Genomic DNA, 26,405 nt, shown 5'->3' with positions numbered 1-26,405 from the left:
ACTTTTAAGATCTTTATAAATGGCTGGAGGATGTGCATCAGAAACATGTTACTGAACTGTATTATTTGAGTTGTGTGTCGTGTGATTTCTGCAACCATGTCCGCTCAGGAGCTCTTTGTTGCTGCAGCTCGTAAATGTTTACCTGCTAGAAGGAAATCTCTTTCTGTTCCTCAGAGTCTGGATCTTGCCGCTCAGGTGTCGGCCGTTGATTTGGGCTTGAAACCAGCTCTGCTGTATGACAGTAATGGCGTCAGCACAGAGCGGGTGCAGCAGTATTTGAGCTCACTGCAGTCTTCCCAGCTTGTGTCTAAATCACTTCTCACGCTGGATTTAAATGGTAACACACTCATTGTCAATTCACTTTCTGTAAGATCGAATCTAGAAAAGCTGCTTCGTGATAGCAGCTTGGTTGTGATTAACGTCTGCCACTCTCTGGAGAAGCCCGCCATCACTGACGGAGGAGAGCTGAAGAGCATTGCGCAAGATTTACTGCTTCTCCTGAGAGGGTTTGAACAACTAAAGGAGGCCGAGGAACCTCTTTATGTTGGAGAGAAATCAGAAGAATGGAACCTGTGCACAGTGTTCGGTCTGTTACTGGGTTACCCCGTCACCTACTGGTTTGATCAGACCAACAGCTTTGAAAACTGCCTGTCTATGACCCCCCTGATGGTGACCAAGGCTTCAGCGACGTGGCAGGCCGACACCGCGGGTCACACGTGTTGTCTGTACTCCTTCAGTGTCCCAGCTGTTCTGCACAAAGAGACGCAGTCCAGCGTGGAGGACTGGAACCTTCGACTTCAAGAGAGATTTCAGCAGCAAAATGTCCTAAAAGATCTTACGGTTTGCCGAACCACGGTCACGCTGCCCTCAGTCTGTTTGTGATGCTAGCGTGAGTTTGGATTATGTGGGTTTACTTTCATCGCTCCATTAAACTGTGTTAAAACAGCTGTTTGATTATTTACATGTGGTGATATTTAAGTTAACTGTATCATTGAGGCAGGTTCCAGCCTACATTATGGCAGAAATAACTGATAAAACCTGTCGGGATGACTGTCAAATCATTTGAAAACCTCAAGGAAGATATAAACTTTAATACACAAAAACTTATTATCATGCCCTTATCAAAATAGGAGCAGTGAAATATTTTTTAAAAATCATTTTAAAAAGCCTCACAAAACAGATCAATTTGAGCACTGTGTTTCTGATCAACTTAAGTCTTTCATTTAATGTGCCAATTTAGCTCTAAGGAAGTTTGTAATGCATATAAATTAGACCTCAGTTTCTTCTGACCAACATACAGACCAAAGGAAAACATCAAAAGTAGAAATTTTTCCTGGCAGGGGTTTTTATACGTTATAGCAGGAAAAGCACAGGTGTAATTAATAACAAATCTCAGCTATTTTCTGTTTGTTTCTGGCAGTTAACAGTTAACTCCAGTTCTGCTGGTTTACTGATGCACTGAGACACTTCAGTGGAACTGAGATGTTGTTCATGTTATTATATATTAGCTCCAACTGTTTTTCCTGATATGATAAGTCACATATTCTGCTTTAAGAAGGGAATATTGTACAGGTTAATAAAACAAAGAACACCTTCAAGCTGCAGGGTAAAGAAATCTTCAACTTAGATTTATTATCTGAATCATCGTTAGTTTGAGACCAATTGATAATAAAAGGTATCGGGACCATTTATCATCATTTTATTATTTCATTCCAAATAGTGATGATGTTTCAGAATGTGAATATTGCAAGATTTGGTTAAAAGATTTTCATTTATTGAAACAAATTTGTGAGGTTCACTTATAAGATATCCTTCCTGACATGTAACCATTGAAAAAAAAACATCAGGAAATATCTCATTTTCATCATGATATTTCAAATATAAACATTTGCATCAGTTTTAGGTCAAACAAGATGTTTGCTGAACATCACATTACAAACAGAACCGTCTATTAACTGCATTAGAAATTAACATTTATCAATCTCACCAACAGTCTTAGCACCGAATGCACTGAATATAATGATTCAAATCCTTTGAAAACCAGCTGATTGCAGAACATTTTGTATCGTCTTGAGTTAGTTTCCACGGCCTTAAAGTCGCTTTTTCACAGAAGACATGTTGACATGTCACAGTAGGAAAAACACAGGTGTAACTCCACTGAGCTGTTGTGGTTTCATGGTCGTGGTATTGAGTGTGCTGGCCCACTGTCACACTGTCAGGAACTGTTATTGGAACGCTTGAATACAACAAAGCCATTGTTAATGTTATTAGTGACACCTGTGCTTCTACTGTTATGACAAAGTCAAACTGTCTGCTGTGAAAATCACATGATTTTCACCTAAACACAGTAACAGCTGGTGCTTCCATGGACATCTTATTACTTTGTCTCACAAAAACAGAAGACATCTTAAGCTCATTTTACAAAACAATGTCTCTTGTAGCTCTGGCATCTAACTTAAATAAAAGCAGCATCAGTATATTGTGAATGAATCTGGGTAGACAAACCATAAAGCTTGAAGTTGTCATTTCAGGGCCTCCAGTCAAGACAGTGAACTGCACATTATATCACATCTAAAAATTCTACCAAACCCACAGCAGCAATTACACATCCAATAGGAAATGTCTGACTGTTGGACTAAAATATTGATCTCCTGATACCAGTTGGGTGCAGAGAAATTGGATTTTCAAGAAAGTCATACTGTCTTGAATGGAGGACATTTGTCAGTTTAGTTCTCAATTGTTCTGTATACAAAAGATGAGAGTGAGCAATGAGAAAACTCTCGGCAGAGACCTGTAGATGCTCAAAATGTACCCTGGTACAAAGAATAAAGTGAGTATATTAGAGGCTCCTGTGTCAAACAGCTGAGACAGAAATCCTGAAGTCAACGACGCTGTTACGGATTTAAATCTGAGGTAGTTTTGAGAGCATTTTGACCAACTGAACACAGAATCTCCAAACTCCACGTCCATGATGGTCAGAGAGGTTGAATGAGTGACAGCACTTCACCGCAGCGGCCGCTCACTTTCAGCTCGGCCAGGTGGTCCGCCCTCGTGGACCCGATGTTCAAGATGGCAACTGGCATTTTCCTATCGCTCGCTGCCAGTAAGAACCTGTATCCTGAATAAACCTTGGGAATAACAGAGAGGGATACAGTTAAATGCAGGAAACCAGAGAAATGAATGAGTTCTGCGATCATATCGGAGGTACTTTAGTAAAACTTACCTGCAACGAGGACCCCACGACTAGCACCGCGTCAGACTCTGCCAGTCTGTCGTGCACAAACTGCACTGTCGTTTTTTTCACAGTGTCTCCAAAAAACGTGACTTCAGGCTTCAGTATCCCGCCACAGTCCTCACAGGCGGGAACTCTGAAGTGGAGGACCTGCTCGTCCTCTAAGAAGACGTCACCGTCCGGAGCCACGGCTCCTGCCTGCGCTCTCCAGTCTGGGTTTAGAGCCTCAAATCTCCTCTGGAGCTCCTCCCTCGCTGAGATGCCGCCACAGCCTAAACACATCACCCTATAGGGACACGCAGATGAGCATTTCAGCTGTTAGGCATGTGAATGGTGACTTAAAGGGTCAGTTCACCCAAATGACAAAAACATTTGCTCACTTATCCCGAGTTGTGTTGAGTCCTGCAGATAGTTTTAGTTTTATTCTCCCAGGTTTTTAAGACATCTGTCTCATTTGTCTCTCTCTCATGGACTAAATAACAACAAAAGTCTATGTAGAAACAGCATCCCTGTTACTCTGGATAATCCACAAACCTCGCTGTCAACACTTTAATAGAACTACTTTCTATTGAAGAAATAAACGTGTGAAATGTGTGCTGTCTGCCGTATTATACTGACAATACAGTTCAAGGGCTGCAACGATTTGCCAATTTCTCAGTCGATCGACAGAAAATTAACTGGCAACTATTTTGTTTATCGTTTTACTACATTTTAAAATAAAAATGTCAAACATTTGCTGGTTGCAGCTTCTCAAATGTGAGAATTTTAAGCTTTTTTTGTGTCATATGTGATAGCAAACTGAACATGTTTGGATTTTGGACTGCTGAAGCTTCATATTAGCGTGCATTAAGTGCATTATGAAGGGATCTTCTAATGGTCAGTATGAACAGGAGGAAAGATTCTTGATGTGGATATTTTGAGTGATGGTCAGCACCTCAGTGGAGAAGAGTGGACACAATCATTTGATGTCTTAAAGCTGAAAATGCTTATTGAAGCACTTGATCAAGGAGAACTGAAATAGTGAACATCGAAGTCATCTGCAACTTGGATGCTGTCTCTTTCCGTTCTCCCCTCTGAAAGTCTGACCCTTAGTCTTTAACTTAAGCAGATCAGTCTACAATATGAAAAACTAGTCTAATTGGTTCACTAGTTTCTAAACAAGGAACTGCGTTTTACCCATGTTAGTTCAGGTCACGTTGCATGAAACTTCAGGTCACTGTCAGCACATTCTGGTTTGAATGTCTGATTGTATCAATAGAATCTGCACATTCACCTATCTGTGTTGTCTAGGAAAGCCTCCTCCGACCTTGGTAACCATGGCAATGCTGATTTACCCTTTATCAGAGGGGCTTCTGTTTCCCCAAACATCACAGACAGCTGCATATCCAAAGAGAGGCAGTGTCTCTCTCTGCAAGGCTTGATGTTGCTTACTCTGTGACCTCAAGGCCCAGGCTTGACCCAATGTAACCCAATTTGTAACCCCTAAAGATGGAAAATTCCATAACAATTATAGCAAGAAAAACATGTTTCAGTGTTTATTTGGGCACCTCACTGTTGTTTTACGAAAGACTTGAAAAATTGTGAACCTCTCCTTTAATTGGTGATGAAAACAATCATTAGTTTCAGCCTTATACAGTTCAGCTTGCAGTTGAATTTTTTAAACCTTTTTTCTTTACTTAATGACTTAACATGCACCAAAAGGAATGCTTTCCCTTCTTGACAACTTAGAAACAGAAAAGTGTGACAACCACAACCTGTTAGAGCAGATTCACCTGTGGGTGCAGCCGTGGAGCTCAGTGAGTCTTTTCTGTCCTGCCTTTGAGTGAAGTGCGTCCACATTTTGAGTGACCAGCCAGTGTAGCCTCCCTCTCGCTTCCCACCGTTGCAGGACCCTGTGTGCAGAGTTTGGCTGGTGGGAGGAGAACTGAGGCCATCCGACGAAGTTCCTGGCCCAGTACCGCTGACGGGACTTGGCGCTGCGGACAAACTCTGCATGCTGCATGGGTCGTCTGTCAGTGCGGGCGTACAGCCCGACACCCTCTGAGCGGTAGTCAGGGATCCCTGACTCTGTGGAGAGACCTGCACCGGTGATCACAAACAGGCGTCTGGCCCGGGACACGAAGTCCTGCAGCAGCTCCACAGAGGGGCCGTCGGTGCTGCTGCAGGCCGGGACGAAGTTCAACACACCTGCAGGGACGGAGGACGTCCTCCTCACAGGTGCTGTGTGCAGTGTGAGGGTCCGCCATGGTAGTCTCATCTACACCAGGACAAATACAGCTCTAATGATTATAAACAAAAACACACATCATAACATCTGATCAGTGTTCAGCCACTGAGGGCGATGATGAGTTAAGTTACTGTGACTTTGACTGTCAGGTACATAAACAGCTAACTTATACCAGCGTTGTTTAACCTTTACATTATAATGTCCTAAAGAACCTAAAACCTAACAAAATACGACTATGCTGAAAGAAAATATTAAAATATAGCAAGAAAGTCAGTTACTAGGCTACTTTCCAAAGCTGGCTGACAAGCTAACCAAGAACAACTGTGTGTAGATACGATAGTTAGCTACCTTACCTTATTAGTGACTTACAGCTGTGGATGCAGTTTAACTCTATTATCGTAGAAACCGTCACAGGAAAAGGTCAACAGCTGGTTGAATAACATGACAAGAAAACACAGGCTGCTGATACAAGATGGGAACCTTAATCTGACTGTTAAAGTGAGCTATTTTTTGTTTCCTAGGACGGCGACGGAATATTCCGCGAAGACCCGCCCTACTCTGCGTCTGATTGGCTAGAAATTGTTTCCTGCGTTGGTTGGGTTGGTTAGGTCCAGGCATGAGGCGTGCGATTGGTTAGAGTTTTAGGGTCAGAGCCAATCAGAGGTAGAGTAGGGGGCGGGTCATCCCTTCACCATCCTTGGAAACGAACAGGAAATGTCAAGTTTTATGTAACACCAAATACAGTCGCACTGTAGTCTGGGATTTGTAGTCAAAAGTTTTTAGCTTAAATTCAGGATTAGGTTCAGTTTTACTTGTTAAAATGTTCTTACTTTGTTGTTGACGAAATTAAAGTTGTCCAAATTTGCTTTTAAATCACTGTACATTAATTGGTAAAACTATGTAGCCTTATAACATCATCTTTATTCTTCATGACAAATTGTATCCTAAATGAATCAATATACTTTTAATTATTTTTTAACAGGAATTACCTAAAGAGTAAACACATTAATGCATTTACATAATAAATAGAAACCTAATTACAGAGATTTTATTACTCCTGCATTACATAAGTTGTACAAAAATATAATACAGTATTCATGAGTAGTACATTTTCTCTTCTGTGATCAACAAAGAGTGTGGGTGAGTTTCATTCTCAAATATTGTGCTAACAGTGTAGAAGTATATAAATGTACAGCTTCCAGAGTTGAGGCTATTTATTAAGGTTAAACATGATGTGAAATAATTGACACACCCAGTTTTGCCCTCATTTTGAGATTTATTAACAAATACAAAAACAAAATCACTGTATGTAAACAATTTAGGCAAAACTTTAATAAATTTACACAAGATTACATTCTCATATTCTACACAACTCAATGTTACATCCATATTTTACATGTGTGTTCGTCTGTTTTTGTGGTATGACCTCGATGCTGGGCGTCATCTGTGTCAGGCCTCATGTTTGCACTTTTGTTGCAGTAATGGCAGGAATTTGTTTTCAGGCTTGAAAATATTGCCACAACAAATACGTTTTGTGTCTTTAAAAGACACAGAGATTATACACAATTCAACATTTTAAGTTATAATGCCATTTGAAAGTTGCTGAAAGCTTTTCTACATCCAACACATTACAGAGTGAGCGCATATTTACATGTATGAAACAAGAAGAAAACATGAAAACAACAGTAACGACTGAAGAAAAATGCCATAGTCGTCCTTTCAGCAACAGCTTCAGGCAGCAGAGTTTTGACTATAGTAGTCTGGTTGAACAGGATGATGTCATTGACGGTTTGCAGTCATCAGATGTGGACAAAACAAACACGTGGATGAGGAGTTCAACCACTGAGTAGCACAGAGAAAAGTGAAGTTTCCCTCTGTGTGTCCATTAGAATATGTGGCACACGTCCCGACTGCAAAACTCCAAGATATCTGTTACAAGGAAAATTGATGCACACATAAGTATTATCATCACACGAGAAGACACACGTTTACATTCAAGTATGTGTGTTTGATATTAATCATACCTGAATGTGTGCAGTTGAAGACGGTTTCTGCGTGATTGTAAAACTCCTCTCCCAGGATGGAGCGGTGGTCCATGTGGCTCGTGTGGACAAAACATTGTGTCGCATCTTTGAACAGCAGATCGCTTTCTCCATATTGCTGAGACTCAAATAGCTTGAACTCTATGTTTGGGTTGGCTGCCAAAGTTTCCTATAAGGTTAAAAAAAAAACAGTTTTAAATCATAAAAGAATACTCAGTTAGACTTTCTACAATGTCAGAGATCATATTGTAAATGTCTGTCCTGATTTCCATCAGAAGAAGCAAAGATCTGCATTTTTGGCAACTGTCTCTTCTGGCAATGTGGTTGTGACCATAAAACCAGTCTCCCAAATGCACTGGAAACATTATGGAGTTTTGCATGAGACTTTCAGGACTTTCATAGCTCGTCCGTTCAAGATTCAGTTTTTAGTTTTTACTTGAAGTTTTAAAGGTGTTGAGACATTTGTCATTCCTGATTTTAGTTCGAGCACTGTGAACTATCATCAAGATGTTCCAGCATCTTTAAAGGATGCTGAAAATCTGTCTTGAAACAAATAAACATTACCGTTTTTTTTTCTCCCTGTAATCATTCCTCCTGTTCATACTGACCATTAGAAGATCCCCTCCAAATGTGTTTACATTTTAAGTGATGGGGGACAAAATCTGCTGTCATTGTTGTAAGAAAAAATGTATTTCAAAATTTATCGACGGACAGTGTTTTCCTGTTCGGCTGCAGTAGAAGGATCGTAGCATAAAATGGAAATTTGGCACCAAAAAGATATTGACATGGTTTGACTTATTTGGATACCTGAAGCTTCATTTCAAATAAACTTTAAAAATGCTTTTTTGCACAGAAGGAGGCTTGTGGATTTTGTCCCCCCATCATTTACATTGAAAGTGCATTATGAAGGGATCTGTTTATGGACAGAGTAAACAGGAGGAATGATTATGGCAAGAAAACATGTGTCAATCTTCATTTGGGCACCTGACTATTGTTTTAAGACAGACTTGAAAAATTGTGAACCCGTCCTTTAACAACCTCTTTTCTTCAATGGCGTCAGATCCCCATGTTTTGAAGAACGGTCCGCCACATTATTGAGCAAACAACATGACTGAAAACACTCCCATTTATTAAAGAAACTTGACCTGTGACTTCATGAGGAAGTCGTACACTCGCGCCGTAAGCACTGGTCGTGTCATAATGGTGTTAGGTGGGATGACTCCCAGATTACAGCTCTCCCACTCTGACAACGGGGCCCGACGACCATCGCCACACAGCAGTTCAAAGTCTGATGTCGTCCACCCTTCTGCCCAACCAGTGGAACTCAAACCTGAAGCAAACACACAGTATTTGTAAACTAAAAAAAAAAAAATCAGTATGTATGTTCATTAAAAACTTGATCTTGAGCATCTCACTGAGAATATTAGCCTGAAGGTTGTGCTGCTCAAGGAAAGCCACATCGCCGTAGCTTTTTCCGCTGGGATCTCCAACCAGACACCTATGAATGTTGGGAAGAGGATTAAAAGGTCAGTTCAGCCAAATTACATTAAAAAAAAAACATATTTTCTCACTTAGTTGTAGTAACATCAAGTCACACAGCTCTCTCTAAAATGTCTGCTTTCACTCTAATACGATGGAGGCAGAACAACTGCAAATAGTTCCCATTTTGAGTGTTTTCTGTGAATTGGGATGTAATGAGGGCACTGTTTTTGCAAAGAGATGTTGCTGTTGATTTTTTTAAATGTAGTTTTTACTGTCTTCACCACACAAATGCAAATAAAACCAAAACAAAACAAAATAAAACAACACCATTAAAACAGACTCTTTAAATGCTTCACGACAGCACAGATGAACATAAAAATTTGGGTTCAGGTACACTGTTGCGCATACTGTACCTCAAAGCCCCCATGTTGCCATAGTAACGCTCGTTGTGGTTGTCAGCACAGCGTTTAGTTGCAGCCTCGCCTGTGCCGCCCATACACACTTTACACAGATTCCCCTGAGAGCCAGGAAGACAACCTTTCCAAAACACCTTGTTGTACTCTGAGAGGACAGAAAGTGACAAAACACAGTTACATTTGAGTTCTTGGTGTGATAATAAATTATGTTTAAAAGGCCAATAAGACAAGCAGCCAACAGTGGGGAGGGCAAAGGTCAAGAGGTTACAACAAACAAAAGAGATATAACACAATAGTTGTTGTATAAGTTGAATACTGGTGAATAAGTTCAATAAATCTATTTGTGCAAGACTTTCTATGAATTATTTGAAACAGTACCTTGGTTTGGATCACAGGGGGAGCTGCTGTTATGCTCCAGGCTTAAGGTGTATTTATATGGCAGCAGCCAGCCTGCAGGGCTGTACATGTGGCCGTGACAGGAGCGACGGCCTCCGAGGTTCCCGATGAAAACGCTTCTGCTGGATCGCTTTGCAATGGCGACACCGACCGCTGAGGGCAACACTGAGGAGAGAGATGATGTAAAGATTGTCAAATCTATTGCAAGTTGGTCATTCGGGTGTTTTTTTTTTCTCCATCTCACCATCTGTCTCTAAGTGGGTCGATCCTTCAGCCAGCACACATTTGCTTCCTGGGAGAGTCGAAGAAAATGCAGCACAAATAGTTTAGTATTTTTTAAATAATGAACAAATGATTTTTGTTATTATTAATCTGTCTGATTTTTTTCATCATTTTTTTCATTAAATGTTTAATTTAGTCAACAAAATCATAAATTTGACAGAGCCCCAGGAGAAATCTTTAAACTAAATAGATTTAAAACTGAGAAAAGCAGCAAATCCTACCAAATGTTTGTCATTTTTACTACATAAATGACTTGAACGATTAATCTGTTATCAAAATTCTTGGTGATTAATTTTCCAATGTACTCATCAATTAACTGACAGATCATTTCAGCACTAAAGATGATCATCAGTCAATAATGAATAGAGATATGCTATATGTTGCTGTATAGGATAGACCGCTATAGATAAACAATGAGAGTCTTACCATAATATTCTGTCACTACAGGGACGAGACCACACTTCCCTGCGATGAAAGAGTGAGTTGCATCTAGAGAAACAGCATCCACCTCGTCCCTCTGTAGCAAAATGCAACAGTGATGTTGGGATTGTTAGAAGAACGCAGGTGATTGGATTTTGTATAAAAGTGCTCTCCCAGATGTGATTAAAAAGTGTAATATCTTGATATTCTGCAGTTTATATGACTAACCTTAATCTTTTCCACACAGTCACGCATTGAGACTGCTCTGACGCACACTAGCGGGTCGGACTTTATACTGAGAGCCCACTGCTCACATTTCTTCTGCTCTGCATGGCTGATGCAGCACCACCGCACAACGCTGTCCTCCAGTGAGCTTCCTGCACACATAAAGGTTCAGTGAGGCCAAACAGCCGGTCTATTGTGAATATGGAACAATAACAACCACACAATGGAGGTATGCACCTTCGTGTCCAAGACCTTTGAGGAGAGCGACATAATCCAGCCCCAGCACCTGACTGACATCCATGTTGTCTGCCAGAAGAGCTAGTTTATCTGTCGTATCTTTGAAGAGAAGGTCATTTTCCCCAAAAGACGATGAGTTGAAGAGTTGGAAGCGCTGCTTCTCTCTTCCTCGTTGGCCAAACAGCATCTAAAGAATCAAAAAAAAAAAACGACATAAAGAAGCTTGTAGAAGGGCAAAGATGGACATGGAAACAAGTGGGAAAAGAAAATGATTGAATAAAAAAATATACCTGCACTGTCACCACAAACTTGCGAGCAATCTTGCGAAAGTTGTGTCTGCTGACCATGCCTGCTCCTGGGCCGCGTCCCAGATTACAGTTTCTGTAGTGGCTGAGAGGAGCTTGTGTGCCATCTGTACACAGTAATTTGAACTTGTCCTTCTCGGTCTCTGAAAGACCAAACAGAATATTAAAAGAAGAGGGGTTTTTTGGAGCCTACTTTTGGCTTCTGTTTGTTGATTACAGCTCCGCATTTAATACAATTCCACCATCCAGGCTTTATGATTAACTTCTCCAACTGGGAGTCCAAATGTCCCTGTGTCACTGGATCTTGGACTTCTTGCAGGGGAGGAAGCAGGTGGTCAGAGTTAATAAAAGTTCTCCAAGTCTCTGATTAGTAACACCGATGCCCCACAGGGACGCGTCTGTTATATTCATTTTACACAAATGACTGTATTTCCAGCTCCCCGTCTGTTAAGATGATTAAGTTTGATGATGATACCACATTGGTAGGACTATTCTCTAACAATGATGAAACAGCTTACAGAAACGAGGTTTCATCCCTGGTGGACTGGTGTGCAGCCAACAACTTGTCTCCAAAAGAAAAAAGTAGTGGTGGACTTCTGTAAGAGTCATAGTGGCCATTTACTTCTGGTCATAAATGGTCATAAATTACAAATACTTGTGCGTAACAATCTCTTCTTCTTTAAAGTGGGAGGTCAACTCCACAACAGTGCTGAAAAAGGCACAGCAAAGACTTTTCTTTTCCCAAGACAGCTGAAAAAGTTTTCCATATCATGGGAGGATACAATGCAGTTTTACTGTGCTTGGATCGAGAGCATCCTCACCTTTGGAATAACTGTGCGGCATGGAAACACCTCAGCATGAGACAGGAAATGTCTGGACAAAGCAATAGGCACGGCATCAAAAATCTTAGGCCAGGAGCTTCCATACCTTACTGAGATCTACACCATTAGACTAAAGGTAAGAGGGACACAGTATTCTTCAAGACCTCTTTCATCCTGCTAACCATCTTTTTAACTTCCTTCCTTCTTTTAAAAGACTGAGAAGTATCAGAAGCCTCCCCATGGGAGTGTTGTTTTAATGATTTATTATTGTTGCTCTTACTTAAATTACTTTTATGTCCTAAGGTGTTCATTGTATGTGAAGGAGGTTCTTGTTGTTCTGTGTGAGCTCACCAAACCAAATTCCTATCAGCTATGTTGAAATGGCAATAAAGTACTGAAACTTGAAAGCTGATGTGAAATAAGAAGAGAGAGACATAATAAGAAGCTGCTTACCTTCAATACTTTCAAGAGCTAAATGGTCCACAAATGCAACATCTCCTGCCCCGCTCCTGAGACATCTGCAGCAGAGCAAAAGCAGTAACATTAGTAGAAATTAGATTATAATGTTTTGGCTGTTTACATATTTGAAACGTAGCAAATGGGCGTCCTAAGTCAAGATCGTTCCTAAGGACCTGAGGGCTCCTTGGCTGTTGTAGAAGGGCTCGCTGTGGGACGTTTCACAGTGGTAATTCTTCTGGCGGATGTAGGACTTCTGGCCTTGGCACAGAGCGCACAGAGGTGGCGCCATGGCAGCAGCTCCAGGAATACAACTGGCTCGGAAAAATGTACTGACGTCTTCTCGGCCAGAGATGAGAAAAACAAGTCAAGGCAGTGAAGAACCAGACTTCTTCATTTCATAATCTTTCCATTAATATAAAGTGGTGACTTTGACATTGCTGTTTTTATTGGTTGCCACACATTCGTTCTCTTTACCCTGACTGAGCGGCTGCTCCTTTGACCAGCTCAGGTAGTTGCGGGACAGCAGGAAGCCGAGTGGAAGACTCCATCCGGCCGTCCATCGAACCCCACTGTGACAGCTCCTGTGACCCTGCAGGGACCTGATGTCCAAGCTGCTGTTTCTCACCACAGCCACGGACAGAATACAGCCTCCTGCAGGACTCAGTGTAGACACAGATGGACATACATATAGACAGGTGCACTCAGATACTGATGCTGAAGAGATCATTTGAATTATCTGAAAAACATGGAGTAAACCTACCGTCACTGTATATCTCCTTGGCAATGGTCACGAGGCCAAACTGCTTCACGGCAGAATAAAGTTCTCCTGCATCTAATGTCACTATATCTGCACGGTTCCCCTGAAGCAAAGAGTTAACAGAGTAGGTTTTAAATTTACAACTCAGAGCAGACTTTACTGTTGTGGTGTTCAATCAGGATTCATAAACCTTTAAAAGGTGTTTTTTTTTTAATATACAAAACCTCCCAAGATTTTTGCATTTGTGCATGTCAACATGTTTTCTATTGTAAGTAATCAAAGCCTTTCATTTTTTCAGATTTTGTGGGATTGCAACATAAATTCAAAACAGATTTAGGCTAAAATATTGATGAGAGGAAAAACCTCTGTAAACTTATTAGAAATAAAGCTACTGTAATAACCCTTAATTCAATGTTTTGTACAAGCACCTCAGCTTTTACTAATACACTACATCATCACTTTGGCACATTTGCTCAGCTTGTGTAAGAATTTATCTGCTTGGCTTAATTCATTGTTGTTTTAAAGCTTTCCAAGTCTCCATGTCCTCAACTGCCCTGCTGGAAATATCATCTGTGAGACCTCACAGGACAAATTTATCTGTGTTCAGTCTGCAATCTCAAAGACATCAAGAAGACTAGAAATCCCCTTTTCCCGCTCTGAACGCCACTACAAAAATATTTGATTCAAAACATTTTAACAAACATCTGTTTTTTATATCTTATTTATGCACAACTATTTTTTTTATTTCTAACTTATTTCTAAGAATGTGTAAATAAGAAATCCACTTTATTGGTGGCATCATGGGTTTTTCGTTGTGTATTTGTAAAGAATTTTATTGTATGAATACAGACTGTAAACACATAAAACCTACATACACAAACTTGTCCTTCTTTTTTCCTGTGCAGACCCTTTTACTACTAGACCGCATGCAGGACTTGACTGTGATTGTTGCGTTTCAGGTGAAGGATGGCTCACCCTGATCCTATCGATGCAGTCAGTCGTGCTGGATGCACGAATGCACGAGAGTCTGGCAAAAGCTGCCACAGCTGCTGGCGGCAGCACTGCCACCAAAGCTTTAGCCAGTTCTGCACACTTCCTCTGTTCAGGATCTGACACTGTGCACCAACGCATCTTCTTAGCTGTCATGCAAACAGTCAGAAGATTAATATGCATTTAGTGCAGAACATGGGTAATGGTTAACTTTGTGCATATTTATGTTTTACTAAGAATTTCTCTGTTTACTCCCAAATAACAAAATCTAAAGCTAATATTGGATATTGGAAGGTTAAAATGATCATTTTACAACATTTATAATGTTTTAATAATGTTTACAAAAAGCTCCATAAACTGTGCAACAACCTCGCCAGCAACAATGAAAACCATACAACATCACAAGAATAAAAGGAATTGGAACATTAAATGACACAATAAGACTTAAAATCAACATAAAATAACTATAAATAAGCTAGTTCAGTAACAACACTTACCCCATACACAGTACACAAAGATGAAAAAGAGTAAAATGACATTAAGTCCTCGCATCGTGCCCTGTTGTAGATCAAAGATTTGGACAAATCTGTCTTTACGCAGTCTGCTGAGTGCAACACACAGTCGTTCTTTCTGTTAGTGTGAAATCTCAGATATTCCTGCATAGATTTTCCAAAGTATTAGAGGCACGAGAGGCGCTGGTACTAACAGGGAAATAGAAAACGTATTGCGTAAGGGCAGCTCCCCTAAAAACAGTGAAGTGACTTTTTGCACACATATGGAAAATATTTAGCACGCACCATCTGTCACAAGGACGACCCCTTTCCAACGTTTTCCTAGATTTAAAGTGTAGATGAGGCGCTGGAGGGTGATTTAACTTGACTTTAATCTTTCTGGACTTCCTGAGTCATATCAAAATATTTGACAATAATGAATGCCATGTCCTGAAACATTAAGATATCTATTGTTTCCTCACAATCTGAGTGCAGTAAAGATATAAACTTTCAATCTTAAGAAAACAAGAGAGCTTATAGCAAAAAATTTCCCATTCAGTTGTCAAAGTCAGTCTTTACTTTGCGATCTGGGCAGATGAACAACAGTCCAAACAATCAGCAGGTGCAACAACTCCACTGCTTCCTGTCATGTTGTAAACACACAGCGATCTGTTTCTATCTCTTCTGATTCTTGATAGAGAAGAGAAACTCCTGAAGTGTGAATGACAGTCTGTAAATGTTGGATCCTTTCTGTGTGTAGCAGCATTGTTGGCTTCCGTTTTGCCAGTTCGGTAGACAGTCTCTCGATGCGCTCCTCCAACTGTCAACGTCAAAAACATCAACTGTGACTCAGTATCCAACAGCACAGAAAAAAAAAACACTGTGTCAGTGACTTTTTTCCCATTATGTAACCTCTGATAGCTTACTTTCTGCAGCTGCTGATTTATTGTTTAAACGAGGCCTCAGAAGAATGCATGCAAAACTTAAGCCATCACTGTAAGTGACCTTAGAAGTTACTTCGAGAAACTTCACCCATTATCAGAGGTGCCTTGTCTCTCTCTGTGATTTAGGAAACCTGGACAGTTATATGTGTTTCCATTCATCATACAGTTAAAATGTATACATTCTAGCTGCTTTTTCCACCCAGTCAAAGTGTGTTGATTCCTTATTATTTATTTTTATTTGTTAGTTACAGGTAGTTATAGTTACAAAGGTCTCACCCTTTCATAAATAATGAAGTGATACTGAACTTACTGAATGACCGGTGGGGAAATGATCTATCTATCTATCTATCTATCTATCTATCTATCTATCTATCTATCTATCTTTTTCAAGTTGCACTTGATTTATGTCATCAACAGTGAGCTGAGAGGAAATTTATGGTGGAAAATCAGGGAAGTGTAGCTTTAACAAAGTGATAATATCTTTATAATGTAAACTACAAATTTAGGTACACATGCAAATGTTTATCAGTGGTGTTGTTAAATGTTCAGCATTAACCGTGGCAAACTTATCATTACTTCTTACCTCTTTCAACTCTTGACAAATAGCACCTTTTTCTATTTGTTCGTCCTTTCCGCTGGTCTGCAGCCAACTTTGTAATACTTCTTTCAGTCTTTGCCATGCCCTGAAAAGACACACACAGTCAAACATCATCATCCACTGTATAAACAACATGTACAACATTGCTAAAATAATGAGATTTCTTACCTGAGTTGCTTCCTGTCCTGTTGGAAACTCTTCATTTCCAGCTGAATGTTCAGCAGTTCCCTTGTCAGAGATGAAAGTGGATCTTCTCCCTCAGTTTCTTCACTGGATGCTTGAAGAAGAACCATAAGAGCTGTTTTCACAATGGCGTTTGTGAAGTTTGGCACAAAACAAACCTTTTCTTTCTTTATTAAAGACTTTAAACAATAACTGGTCAAATTCCTACACTGGGAAATAAAAGTGAAGCTACCATACCTGTATATACTGATGAGAGATGTTTAACAGGGGGTCCAAATACAAGTGGAGCATCTCCAGGAGCTGAGCTGCTGGTCTTACCCAACTTGGAAAAAAAACAAAACCTTAGCTTACAATTATGTCTTGCATCTTGATATCTGTCAAAGTGAAAATAAGTGATAATTACCGTATTTTGAGTCCCTATGGTCATGAAAGCAGAAGGTGGTAAAAGAAGATCTTGGCTTTGGGTTCCCAGAGGGGAGTCCAGTGCAGACATGTGAGGTTCAGAAGGTGACGCAGTGGGAGTGATGGTGCTCTGATGTGTGGAGGTGAAAGGGACTGAAGCAGGACGGAGGCAGGACAAGTCTGCAAGGTGGCAGTCCAGTGAAGGACTGACCTCTGGGGGTTGTGGAGCTGTTTTAGCGCCGGTGACGGCAGACTCCTTTTGGGTGCTAGAAAAAAAAAAAGAAAAGGCTTTTGTCAGTGCTTTCTGCTGAGCGAGAAAGATTTTTAGCACAATGTTTAATTTCCAGACGATTTCTAATATGAAATACATGTCTGATATTTTTAAATAATGTAATGTATATTTGGTTATCTATAATTTTTTATGCTCTACCCATTAAGTGGCAACTCTTTCAGTGGGGAACCAAACAGTTCCTCGTAGCGAAGTGGCTGACGTCTTGGCAGACGGGTTGGAAGCCTGCAACAACAACAACAACAACAAAAAAAGGATAAAAGACAAATTGTACAAATGAGCGCATGTGTTGAACACAGATTCACATCCTGTTGCAGACTCAGACCGACAAACACACTCACAACTTGCTAAGTGCTGCATCTCCAGCTTCCTGCCCCACTGAGTCAGACAGGGAAACTCTCTTCAATTCAGGTGCAGGCAAACAGAAGGTCACACTCTTTTTCTGTGGTTTCCCTTTGACTTCCTGCCCTCTGCCTGGTTTACACAGGGCTCGCTGCTTCCACCGCATGGCACAACGCTTAACCACCCTCTGAATATGTCGTGATCTCTGCAAGGAACAGGCAGCGTTGAAGAGATGATACTCAAATTTTAAAGTCTGAAATGACATGAAATTTCCTGAAGACACACACACACACACATAAACCCACTTGTTCTTGGCTGTGTTGCGTTAGGCTCGTTGTGAGATCGCTCATGTGAGCGGCATATGTGAGGATGCATGTCACGCCCTCCCTCAGCAGCTGGTCTCTGTAGACCTGTGCGGCTCTGGCTGCCTGCTCTTGCTTCCTGCGCTGCTCTGTGACCCACAACCTCCATCCATACAACACCTGCAACAGGTTCACAAAACAACATCAAGACCCATTAAACCCCGTAAGCACCAATTCTACAGTCAGTGCTCAATTTTCTAGTGAGAGAAGATTGTGCAGGCTGGTGTTACCTTGGCTTGGAGAGTGAGGGACCAGTGCCAAAGCGCTCGCTCCGTCTGCTTAGATTCTCTCCATCTGTGCTGCAGCTGTTAGCAGGAAGTAAACCGCAGCCAGTTTACAACTGCGCTAAATCGAACCACATATAATCCATCTGACCTCAATATTTACGCATACTAATTCTCCATACAGGAAGCAGAACAATTAGCCGTCACCACAAATAACATCATACAAATAAAACAGGGCCAATTTCCCTCCTTTTCCTTCTCCCTCGGGCTGTATTTTAAAGGTGTATTCCATCAATTTAATATTGTGCTTCCTTAAAGTTGAGAGAAAAATTTAAACAAGAACAATTTTAATAATGCATCAGGGTTATTTTTTCAAGAGCAACAGAAGAATACAACTGTTTGTATGGACTCAGTAGTAAAGTAAACTCATCTTTATATGTATGTGCTGCTTTAAGAGTTCAGCACATAAAAAAAGAACATTAACAAACCTTCATTTTCCACTGTTCAAAGTAGGTCTGGCACAGCTTAAGTCTCAGCAACAAGATTCCTTGTCGTTTCATCACCTACGAAATAAACACTGTCAAGTATTCATGGGATAGGAAGAAGCCAATGATATTGCTTTTTATAGCAGTGACAGGATGATAAAGTATCAACCTTATGTTTTCGGCACTGATAGTGATGTTTGTTCCACGCTCTCAGCGCTTTAGAAAGCAGTTTGGAGTCATGGTGCTTTCTAGCTTTTTCCATGCACATCCTCTCCCTCCGAGCCGCTCTGGTTTTCCTCCTCCATTGTTGAAAAGACCGCAGCAACCACACTGAATACAGAGATCAAGTTAGGTACACATTCCTAATATTTATAGTAGAAGTCTGCCATATCATTAATATAATAGTTGTAAAATCAGTGGCAAGGACACATGTGCAAATACTATGGAAACATTGATACAACAGACACAGTTGATAATTCTTCACATTTGTCTGCAACATTCTAGTAAAGCTTAAAAAGACGGATACTTATTTTTGAAAAGAAAATGAGGTTTTCTTGTGATTTATATTAACAAAAACATCAAAATTCAAACTTAATTTATAATAAAGTGTGGGAAAAACCAATCTCTGGTCTATGTCGTTTAGGTTTCCTAACGATTGGTTGTAAACAGGGAGAATGAGAGCAAATTAAACTACAGTTAACAGTTTTTATTACTATTTACCTGCATGTCCTGTTCAGCGATGTAGGGAAGTGACATTCCCTCAAATACAATTAAGTCTATTTACAGAAAATAAATACTGACATGGATTTCAAACCACACACACACACATCAAGTGATCACTGTAACACATTCTTTTGTTACCTTGATTTATGGACCTCTGAGCCCTGCTGAGTGCTTCCCTCTGCTGGTGGCGCTTTGACGCTGCATGTGTTGTTTCTTCTCTCCAAGCGAGGAACACCTTGAACGTTTCAGTGCAAAGTAAAGAATGAGCAGCGGTTCTGGTAAAAGAATAACTGTGATTGTTTTGCTGACAAGGGCGTCTGACTGCTTTATAACCTTAAGTCGAAGGAAGTGATGAAAGTGATTCTGTGCTTGTTGCTCCATGAGCCGGACCTCCACCAGCAGCGCTGCGTTCTCCCTCCACACATACAGAAGCTTCCTGTGGAGAAATGTGACTGAAATTGATGATGCTGACGTACAACAGCAGTTTCTAATTTGATTTCTGATTTGAAATTTTGTACAATTTTGTGTTAAATACCTGAGGAAATGCTGTGTGTGCTGTCTGTGAAGCTCCTCTGCATGACCATAGATCTGAGACATCTGTAGGTGGTGTTTCTGAGGAGTTTTAACATTATCTTTGTCACTCCAAACTTATGAAATCATGTGATCATATTGGCAGTTATTGATACTGATTTACCTTCCAGGCCACAAATGTGTGTTTGAGAAGTTTAATTTCATGGTAACGCTGCATCTGCTCCAGCCTGCTTCTCTTCTTTCTCTGGCTCTGAACAAACTGATTAAACACACAAGAGTCACCAACACACACAGACCTGAACCTAACTGTCCTTGGCTTTCTTGAAAATGCCTGTGATGAGCTTTTAAATGAGATGCGTAAGCAGTTCTTGTAATATTGAACAAATTAACCAAAGGAGGAGAGTTCTCATTTAGACGCTGCAAAACATCTAAGATACAAGTTTAAGATACAAGTTTCCAGATCTAAATGGCTCAGTTTCGATCTTGCTGCAGTGCATGAACAGACGATGTACAGACCGGACAGGACAAAAACTACAAAAAGCACCTTTTTCCATCTATCCACAGCCCATCTCATGCAGCACAGGTCTCCATGACGACCAGCTCGCTGCTCTCTGTTCCTCCTGACAAACAAACGAATCTGTTAGCTAACAGAACAGAGATCTCACCGTTTATAGTCAAACTCTTCAGCGGCACTAAGTTCACCTGTCTCGTATCTCGGTACTGTTGTCCTTCCACTGCGTCACTGTCTTGTGAAGAAGCCTGTGCAGATACAGACGGTCCGACGCCTTCTCTTTCTCCTCCTCGTTGATCTGCTGCTCTGCACGTTGCCTCCAGCGAGTCCAGGCTCTCTGCGTGTGGCCTCGCTCCTCATGAAGAATGGCCTGATAACAGCGAGCTGTCTGTCAGCATCTTATACAATAATCACCACAAAATTCGCATTTACATTTAAGGCCGGCGTACCATTCGCTCGGAAAGCATCTCCTCCTTGTGTTTCTCTGACTGCCCCCACCAGGTATAAAACACACAACTGTACTGACGCTGCCTGTCAACACAGTGAATAAACACATCATGTAGTGGTTTGTGAGTTAAATTACAACATGAAAACAAGTGTGGGAGAAGAAAATGATCACTCACTTATTATAGACTTCTGCCTTGTGTCTCCTCTGTTTATGCAGCCTTCTCTGCAGAGTGAACCCAACCCATGAGTTGAAGCAGCGAGGCAACATGCGCTCTGCAAACCAAACGTCTGCACGATGCTGCAACTCCTGCACAAAAGTGCAATCTTTTTGAGGATCCAATTAAACTGTATGTATATAAATTTAATATCACACAGACACAAAATATCACTGATGTGATCACATACTTCAGTATCAGCCATGAGAAAAGTATGAAGGAAATTATTAAATTCCCCTTGAACTCAAAAATGTGTTTTTCTTCTTGTTCCTTCAGTTGGATGTTTGAGCTTCACTAGAGGCTGTTTTTCACATTCATCTGATAAAAGTGGAAAGTTTCGGCACTCACCTTAAATGAGTTACAGGCGTGTACCTATGATCATATGTGACATCACAACTAGTTTGGAGCCAATCATGATCCAGTATTACACAAGAGTCAATATGTGCCAATACAATAGAGAATATGTGGAAACTTGTTGAACTTTTATGTGGAAAAACCACATCAGACGTGTGTGGAGGGGATCTTTTTAAAGCTAAAGCATTTCAAGCTAAATTTGAGTGAGTAAAAAGAACAACACACGGTCGTCAAGTCCCTCTAATCTATAGAAATGTGTTTTTATGCCTGTTCTGTGAGTATTACTCTTGTATTGGACCTGAGAATGCTGTGTGTGTCCTATTAAAAATACCTGCATGTGTCTCTGTTCAGCAAGTTTCTCCCTCCACTGGCAAAAACAGCTGCTTAACAGGGACGTGCTGCCAAGAGAAAAAAACAATCCCGATCACAATTTTAATTCAAATTATGCACACAGGAATGACTTTCAATGAAATATGTGACATGTTTGAAAGTTTAGATGCTACATTAAATACAAATGAATACTGTTAATTCGAGGAAAAATGTACATAATGCCAGAGATTGATAAAAGTAAATAAAAGCACCTGTAGTTTGTCGCTGCCTTTTCTGTCAGTGGTTGAAAACTTTTGTCTTCAGCCTCCTCAAGACGCTCCTGCCACAGCTTCCAGTACTTACTTATCATCTATGAAAAACACAAAAACACTTTAAAAACTTACAAGTATTTTACTGGTAATGTAAATTTAGGATAATAACAATAATAATAATTATATTCCTTTACAGTTTGGTGACAATGCTGGACAGCCACGTTGTTGTTCAGTCGCTGTGCTTTGTTCCAGCATACGTTCAGAGACAGTCCCTGCACTCCAGCACGCTGCAGCAAAAAATACACAGTGATCAATACATGAAACGATCGCACTCTATACTTATTCGCAGTTGCTTCATTTTTTTTGGATCTCACCAGTAGATGATGGTGGTGGTGTTGACTCGCACTCTGGTTTCTTTCAGCTTCTTCTCTGCACGACGTCACATCTACTGACAAGCTCAAGAATCAAACATCTGGTTCTGATGATTCAATGTGTGACGCTTCGGTTGGGGTGAAAACAGGAAATATGTTTGTTTTACATGTGATTTAGGATACAAGCTCTCCAGTGCTGCAGTGCTCTGCGCTGAGTGCTCCGTCTGGCCAAATGTCCTGCAGCTTGCGAACGCTCCTCCTCGCTCCATTTGCGATGCAACGCGCTGCACCATTTACTCCAACACTTCCTCGTCAGGTGGAGATCGGTGGCACGCTTAGCCACAGCTGAAAAAGAGATTAAATTGTAAAGGAAAGCTGAGTAATAAAGCTTAAAAAAATACTCATTTGAATAAGTATTATGGTATGTGGTTTATATTAAGCAATCGTTTGGTCTATGAAACATCAGAAAACAGTGGAAAATGGCCGTTACAATTTCCTAAAGCCCCATGTGACATTTTGAAATGTCTTGTTTTGTCAGTCCAAAACCACAAATATTCAGTTTACTATAATGGAAGACTCAGAAATGCAGCAAATTCTTACATTTGAGTGCATTTGTGAACCTGGAACTATAATATATGATTTTTTTTTTGCTTAAAATTACAACTAATCAACTAATTGTTGCAGCACTAATATTAAATGAAGCCAGGTGAGGTAATTTATAATGACCTTGTGACTGTTTCTTGATTTGGCGACTGGACGCGTAACTTATCCACTGATGCAGTGTTTTTCTTTTCAGCCTGAGGATGAAGTGAAGTGAAGCTTTGGATTCTTTCTCTCTCTGGCAACAAGCTGCTGCGTGCATTTCTTTCCACTGAAGCCAAGCCTTTGACAAAAAGAAGCAGGGCACACGTCACCACACAAAACTCAAAAGGAAATACTACAGAGATTCATCATGACTTGGAAAATAACGTTAACAGTATGTGATTCATGAGTGCGTTGGATTGCATCTTTACCCTGCTCTGTGAATTCAGCGCCCACTGTTTCAGGGCTCGGTCCTCCAGAGTATGAATGTCTCGATGCTGCTGCAACCTAATCTGCCACAAACTCCACGCTGAACTGCACAGGTGAAAAACCACAACGGCGGTAAAACTGAAAACCTGCTAAACATCACTAGTGTAGGTTTGCTCGGAAAATATAATAATCTTACCGCAGAGTTGTGAGTTTGTTCTGCTCAAGAGCTGAATCAAGCATTCTGTTTTTCATTCGCCTCATCTCTGTGAAAACCTCCCACCTGTCCCAAACCAGACGCATCCGTTGCCTGTTAGCTGGTTAAGAAAACAAACTGGTTAATAAAATGGTAGCTGCCTGTGATATCTGACTGAACATGAGGCTTGATTAAGATATATATTGTCATCATACTATATATGCCAAAATCATACCAAATGATTGAGCATTTTGGATTTTTCTCTTCTGTTCCCTCTGCAAAGACGTAAACTTTTGCCAGCTTTGGAATGTCAAGTAATACAAGTAATACCTAAAAACACAGACAACAATGTTAGCACACACAATCACAACCTGTGACCAACTTGCTGAGGTACAAGACTGTCATGCTCCTCCGAAACGTCTCGTGCGCTGACCTGTAGTGACACTCTGCCCTCATTTGAAGACTCCACTCCCTCCTGGACGTCCACCACTCGTCTCTCCATCCTTTAAAGGCTCTTCGCAGGACCACGCTGTCGTAGTGGGACCTGAAACATGCAATATTCCTCTGAATGAGAGAACTGAGGCCCAAGAGTGACATTAAGAATTAACATTGGTGGAAGAAGTACCCAAATCCTTTACTTAATTAAATGTAGAAATACCACAATTAGGGCTAATCGATTTTGTAAAAATGTCTAATAGCGATTATGATTTGCGATATTATAGAGAATGATAATTTTTACATCATTATTCTCATTTCAATTGAAAAACATATTAAAATGATTATGGTGTGATTTTTGCGGGGATCTGTACCAAACAAAGATGTTTTCTTTAGTCTGTAGTATACGATGTGTGAGGCCAGGACGTCTCTGCAATACAATATTTCATTTAAAATGGTATTTTGACCCACATTTCGCCTTTAACAAATATTGTGCCTCCTGTGATTTGAAAATTGCAGTAGGCCATATTACGATTTCAATAAAACTGTGATTAATTGTTCAGTCCTCACCACAATGTAAAAATACTCCATTACAAGTAAAGGTCCTGCATTTAAAATCCTACTTAAAAGTGCAAAAGTATTATCAGGCAAATTTACTTAAAGTATTAAAAGTAAGATAAAATCAGCTATATTAAATATGTTGAATAAAGTACATTATTAATGCTGCTGAATCAGTGAATAAGCAGCATTTTATTGTTATTATAAGAGCTACAAGATAAATCTGAGTGACTGTGAGATGATAATCTGTGTAGGAAAGAAGAAAAAAACAAAGGTCTGCGACATACATTTGGATTCATTCCACTCATCTTTGTGTTTTTGTGAAATATTGGAGTTTTACCTCTTTGGGTTTTATGTATTTGAAACAAAGTTTAGAGGGGCTAACAACTCATAGACATCTGAAACATGACAACAACTACACACTGATTTCATGTGTAGTTTGGGAACTGCCGTTTTAATCTTAGCCTACAACATTAGCGGATTTCTTTTGCGCGCTGGAAGATGAAACGGATGGACATGAATTGATTTATGTTAACTTGGAGCTAAAAAAAAGTATTTAAGTTCTCCGATTAATTTATAAGATATGGGGATTTTCTGGGAGAAAACACATTGAAAAATGTTTTGTGTGGCAGTTGCCAGAGCATAAGTGTACATAACAAAGTATTAAGTCTTCTCATGTCTCTGAAGTACAGGCCACATCTAAGAATAGATTATAGACCGAAGTATAGATCAAGCAAGGCTTTGTCTAATTGTATGTGCTGCTGAATTTGTCACTGAAAACTGTCAGATAAATGTAGTAGAAAGTACAACATTTCCCTCTGAAATGTAGTGGAGTAGAAGTATAAAGTAGGAGAAAATGTAAATACTCAAGTAAAGTACAAGTACCTCAAAATTGTACTTAAGTACAGTACTTGAGTAAATCTACTTATGACTTTCCACCACTGAGAATTACCGAACACACTTTGCTTCAAAAATACTTTGTAAAGGTTTGTTACTTGGCTTGATGAGGAAGGATTCTGCCAAAGGTATTCTGCATCCATATCTTCAGGAACTTCCTTGCTAGGTGCCTGCAGTGGTTGAACAAGTCAGACAATAGAGAAAAAGACAAAAACTAAAGTAAGCTGTAAGTACAGTAAATTGAATAGCAACAAACTTCGCACCTTATTCGCAGTTCCTTGAGTCTTCCACCTTTGTTCCAACTGTATCCAACTCTATAAGGTATCTTTCTGGTGTTACCTGTGCGGATTGGTTTGGTTTCAGCATAGATATAGTTTCTATATCTATGGGTTTCACCTCCAGATGTGACACATCTTGGTATAGCTCTTAATAAATCTGTCTTTTTGGTGTTTCTTTGCATGATATCGAAGCAATCAGCTGCTATACAGGACTGTAAGTCCACAGCGTCACTTTTTAATAAGACAACGAAGCCCGAGAAGACATTAGGATGCTGTACTAAATGTTTACGTCCTATGTATATACCAAAATAACTGTTTTTCATATACGTGGAGAAACTGTTTGGATTGAAGTACCGCGCGTTTGTTGTTTCTCGTCACGTGAACGCGCGTGTGACGCATTGAGTGACGCTTACGGTTATTCTAGATTTCCAGTTGTCAACGGCAACAGACATCGCCGAAGTACAGGTCGCGGGTATCAAATGTGTCTATCTGACTTTTTTTTTAACGCTGTTTCATAGTATTTAAATGTTGACCCCGAGACGATGATTAAGGACCTTTCCCTCTATTAAATTAAATTTGAATTGTGAGACGTTTACTATAACTGAGCGGTGAACTGTTGGTCAACGCACTCAGCACCAGGGTCCTTTCAGAGAAACGGCTATGCGCAATGTCAGTCCTGGGCAGCCCGT

At 40.3% G+C, this 26,405-nt stretch overlaps 4 protein-coding genes across 7 annotated transcripts; 1 reads left to right on the top strand and 3 right to left on the bottom strand.

The window, feature by feature from the left end:
• The first annotated feature begins 96 nt into the window (after positions 1–96).
• Positions 97–945, top strand: c4h1orf74 (chromosome 4 C1orf74 homolog). The gene has a single exon (XM_067587196.1). The coding sequence runs from the start codon at positions 97–99 to the stop codon at positions 880–882; it is 786 nt and encodes a 261-aa protein (XP_067443297.1). The 3' UTR covers positions 883–945.
• A 662-nt stretch (positions 946–1,607) lies between these two features.
• sirt4 (sirtuin 4) lies at positions 1,608–6,001 on the bottom strand. Of its 2 annotated transcripts, none has more exons than XM_067587195.1 (4): positions 5,813–6,001; positions 5,005–5,511; positions 3,224–3,518; positions 1,608–3,128 (listed from the first exon to the last, which is right to left on the bottom strand). In XM_067587195.1, the coding sequence occupies exons 2-4, from the start codon at positions 5,487–5,489 to the stop codon at positions 2,976–2,978; spliced, it is 933 nt and encodes a 310-aa protein (XP_067443296.1). In that variant the 5' UTR covers positions 5,490–5,511; positions 5,813–6,001; the 3' UTR covers positions 1,608–2,975. The 2 variants fall into 2 exon arrangements, with proteins under 2 accessions (XP_067443296.1, XP_067443295.1); XM_067587194.1 differs by having other exon boundaries at positions 5,005–5,489; positions 5,813–5,995.
• A 1,217-nt stretch (positions 6,002–7,218) lies between these two features.
• On the bottom strand, positions 7,219–15,008 carry sxph (saxiphilin). Its single transcript, XM_067587188.1, has 17 exons — positions 14,789–15,008; positions 14,277–14,440; positions 13,305–13,404; positions 13,019–13,195; positions 12,718–12,880; positions 12,539–12,603; positions 11,250–11,407; positions 10,960–11,146; positions 10,726–10,874; positions 10,504–10,594; positions 10,040–10,087; positions 9,778–9,960; positions 9,397–9,544; positions 8,917–8,999; positions 8,647–8,831; positions 7,484–7,670; positions 7,219–7,388 (listed from the first exon to the last, which is right to left on the bottom strand). The coding sequence occupies exons 1-17, from the start codon at positions 14,841–14,843 to the stop codon at positions 7,345–7,347; spliced, it is 2,187 nt and encodes a 728-aa protein (XP_067443289.1). The 5' UTR covers positions 14,844–15,008; the 3' UTR covers positions 7,219–7,344.
• A 147-nt stretch (positions 15,009–15,155) lies between these two features.
• Positions 15,156–26,333, bottom strand: sfi1 (SFI1 centrin binding protein). Of its 3 annotated transcripts, none has more exons than XM_067587179.1 (31): positions 25,702–26,333; positions 25,537–25,608; positions 23,982–24,092; positions 23,784–23,878; positions 23,552–23,669; positions 23,358–23,460; positions 23,071–23,227; positions 22,528–22,689; positions 22,348–22,418; positions 22,168–22,260; positions 21,974–22,071; positions 21,724–21,790; positions 21,000–21,130; positions 20,826–20,907; positions 20,568–20,746; positions 20,410–20,485; positions 20,029–20,124; positions 19,870–19,946; positions 19,668–19,770; positions 19,473–19,569; positions 18,781–18,941; positions 18,615–18,689; positions 18,133–18,207; positions 17,846–18,022; positions 17,540–17,745; positions 17,340–17,423; positions 16,911–17,175; positions 16,745–16,829; positions 16,493–16,601; positions 16,310–16,409; positions 15,156–15,602 (listed from the first exon to the last, which is right to left on the bottom strand). In XM_067587179.1, the coding sequence occupies exons 1-31, from the start codon at positions 26,037–26,039 to the stop codon at positions 15,429–15,431; spliced, it is 3,837 nt and encodes a 1,278-aa protein (XP_067443280.1). In that variant the 5' UTR covers positions 26,040–26,333; the 3' UTR covers positions 15,156–15,428. The 3 variants fall into 3 exon arrangements, with proteins under 3 accessions (XP_067443280.1, XP_067443281.1, XP_067443282.1); XM_067587180.1 differs by having other exon boundaries at positions 16,745–16,820; XM_067587181.1 differs by having other exon boundaries at positions 17,355–17,423.
• Between the last annotated feature and the right edge of the window lie 72 nt (positions 26,334–26,405).

This window comes from Thunnus thynnus, chromosome 4 (genome assembly GCF_963924715.1).
Source record: "Thunnus thynnus chromosome 4, fThuThy2.1, whole genome shotgun sequence".
Taxonomy (NCBI): Eukaryota; Metazoa; Chordata; class Actinopteri; order Scombriformes; family Scombridae; genus Thunnus; species Thunnus thynnus.
Note: the sequence above shows the minus strand (reverse complement) of the source record. Positions and strands in the feature narration are given on the sequence as shown.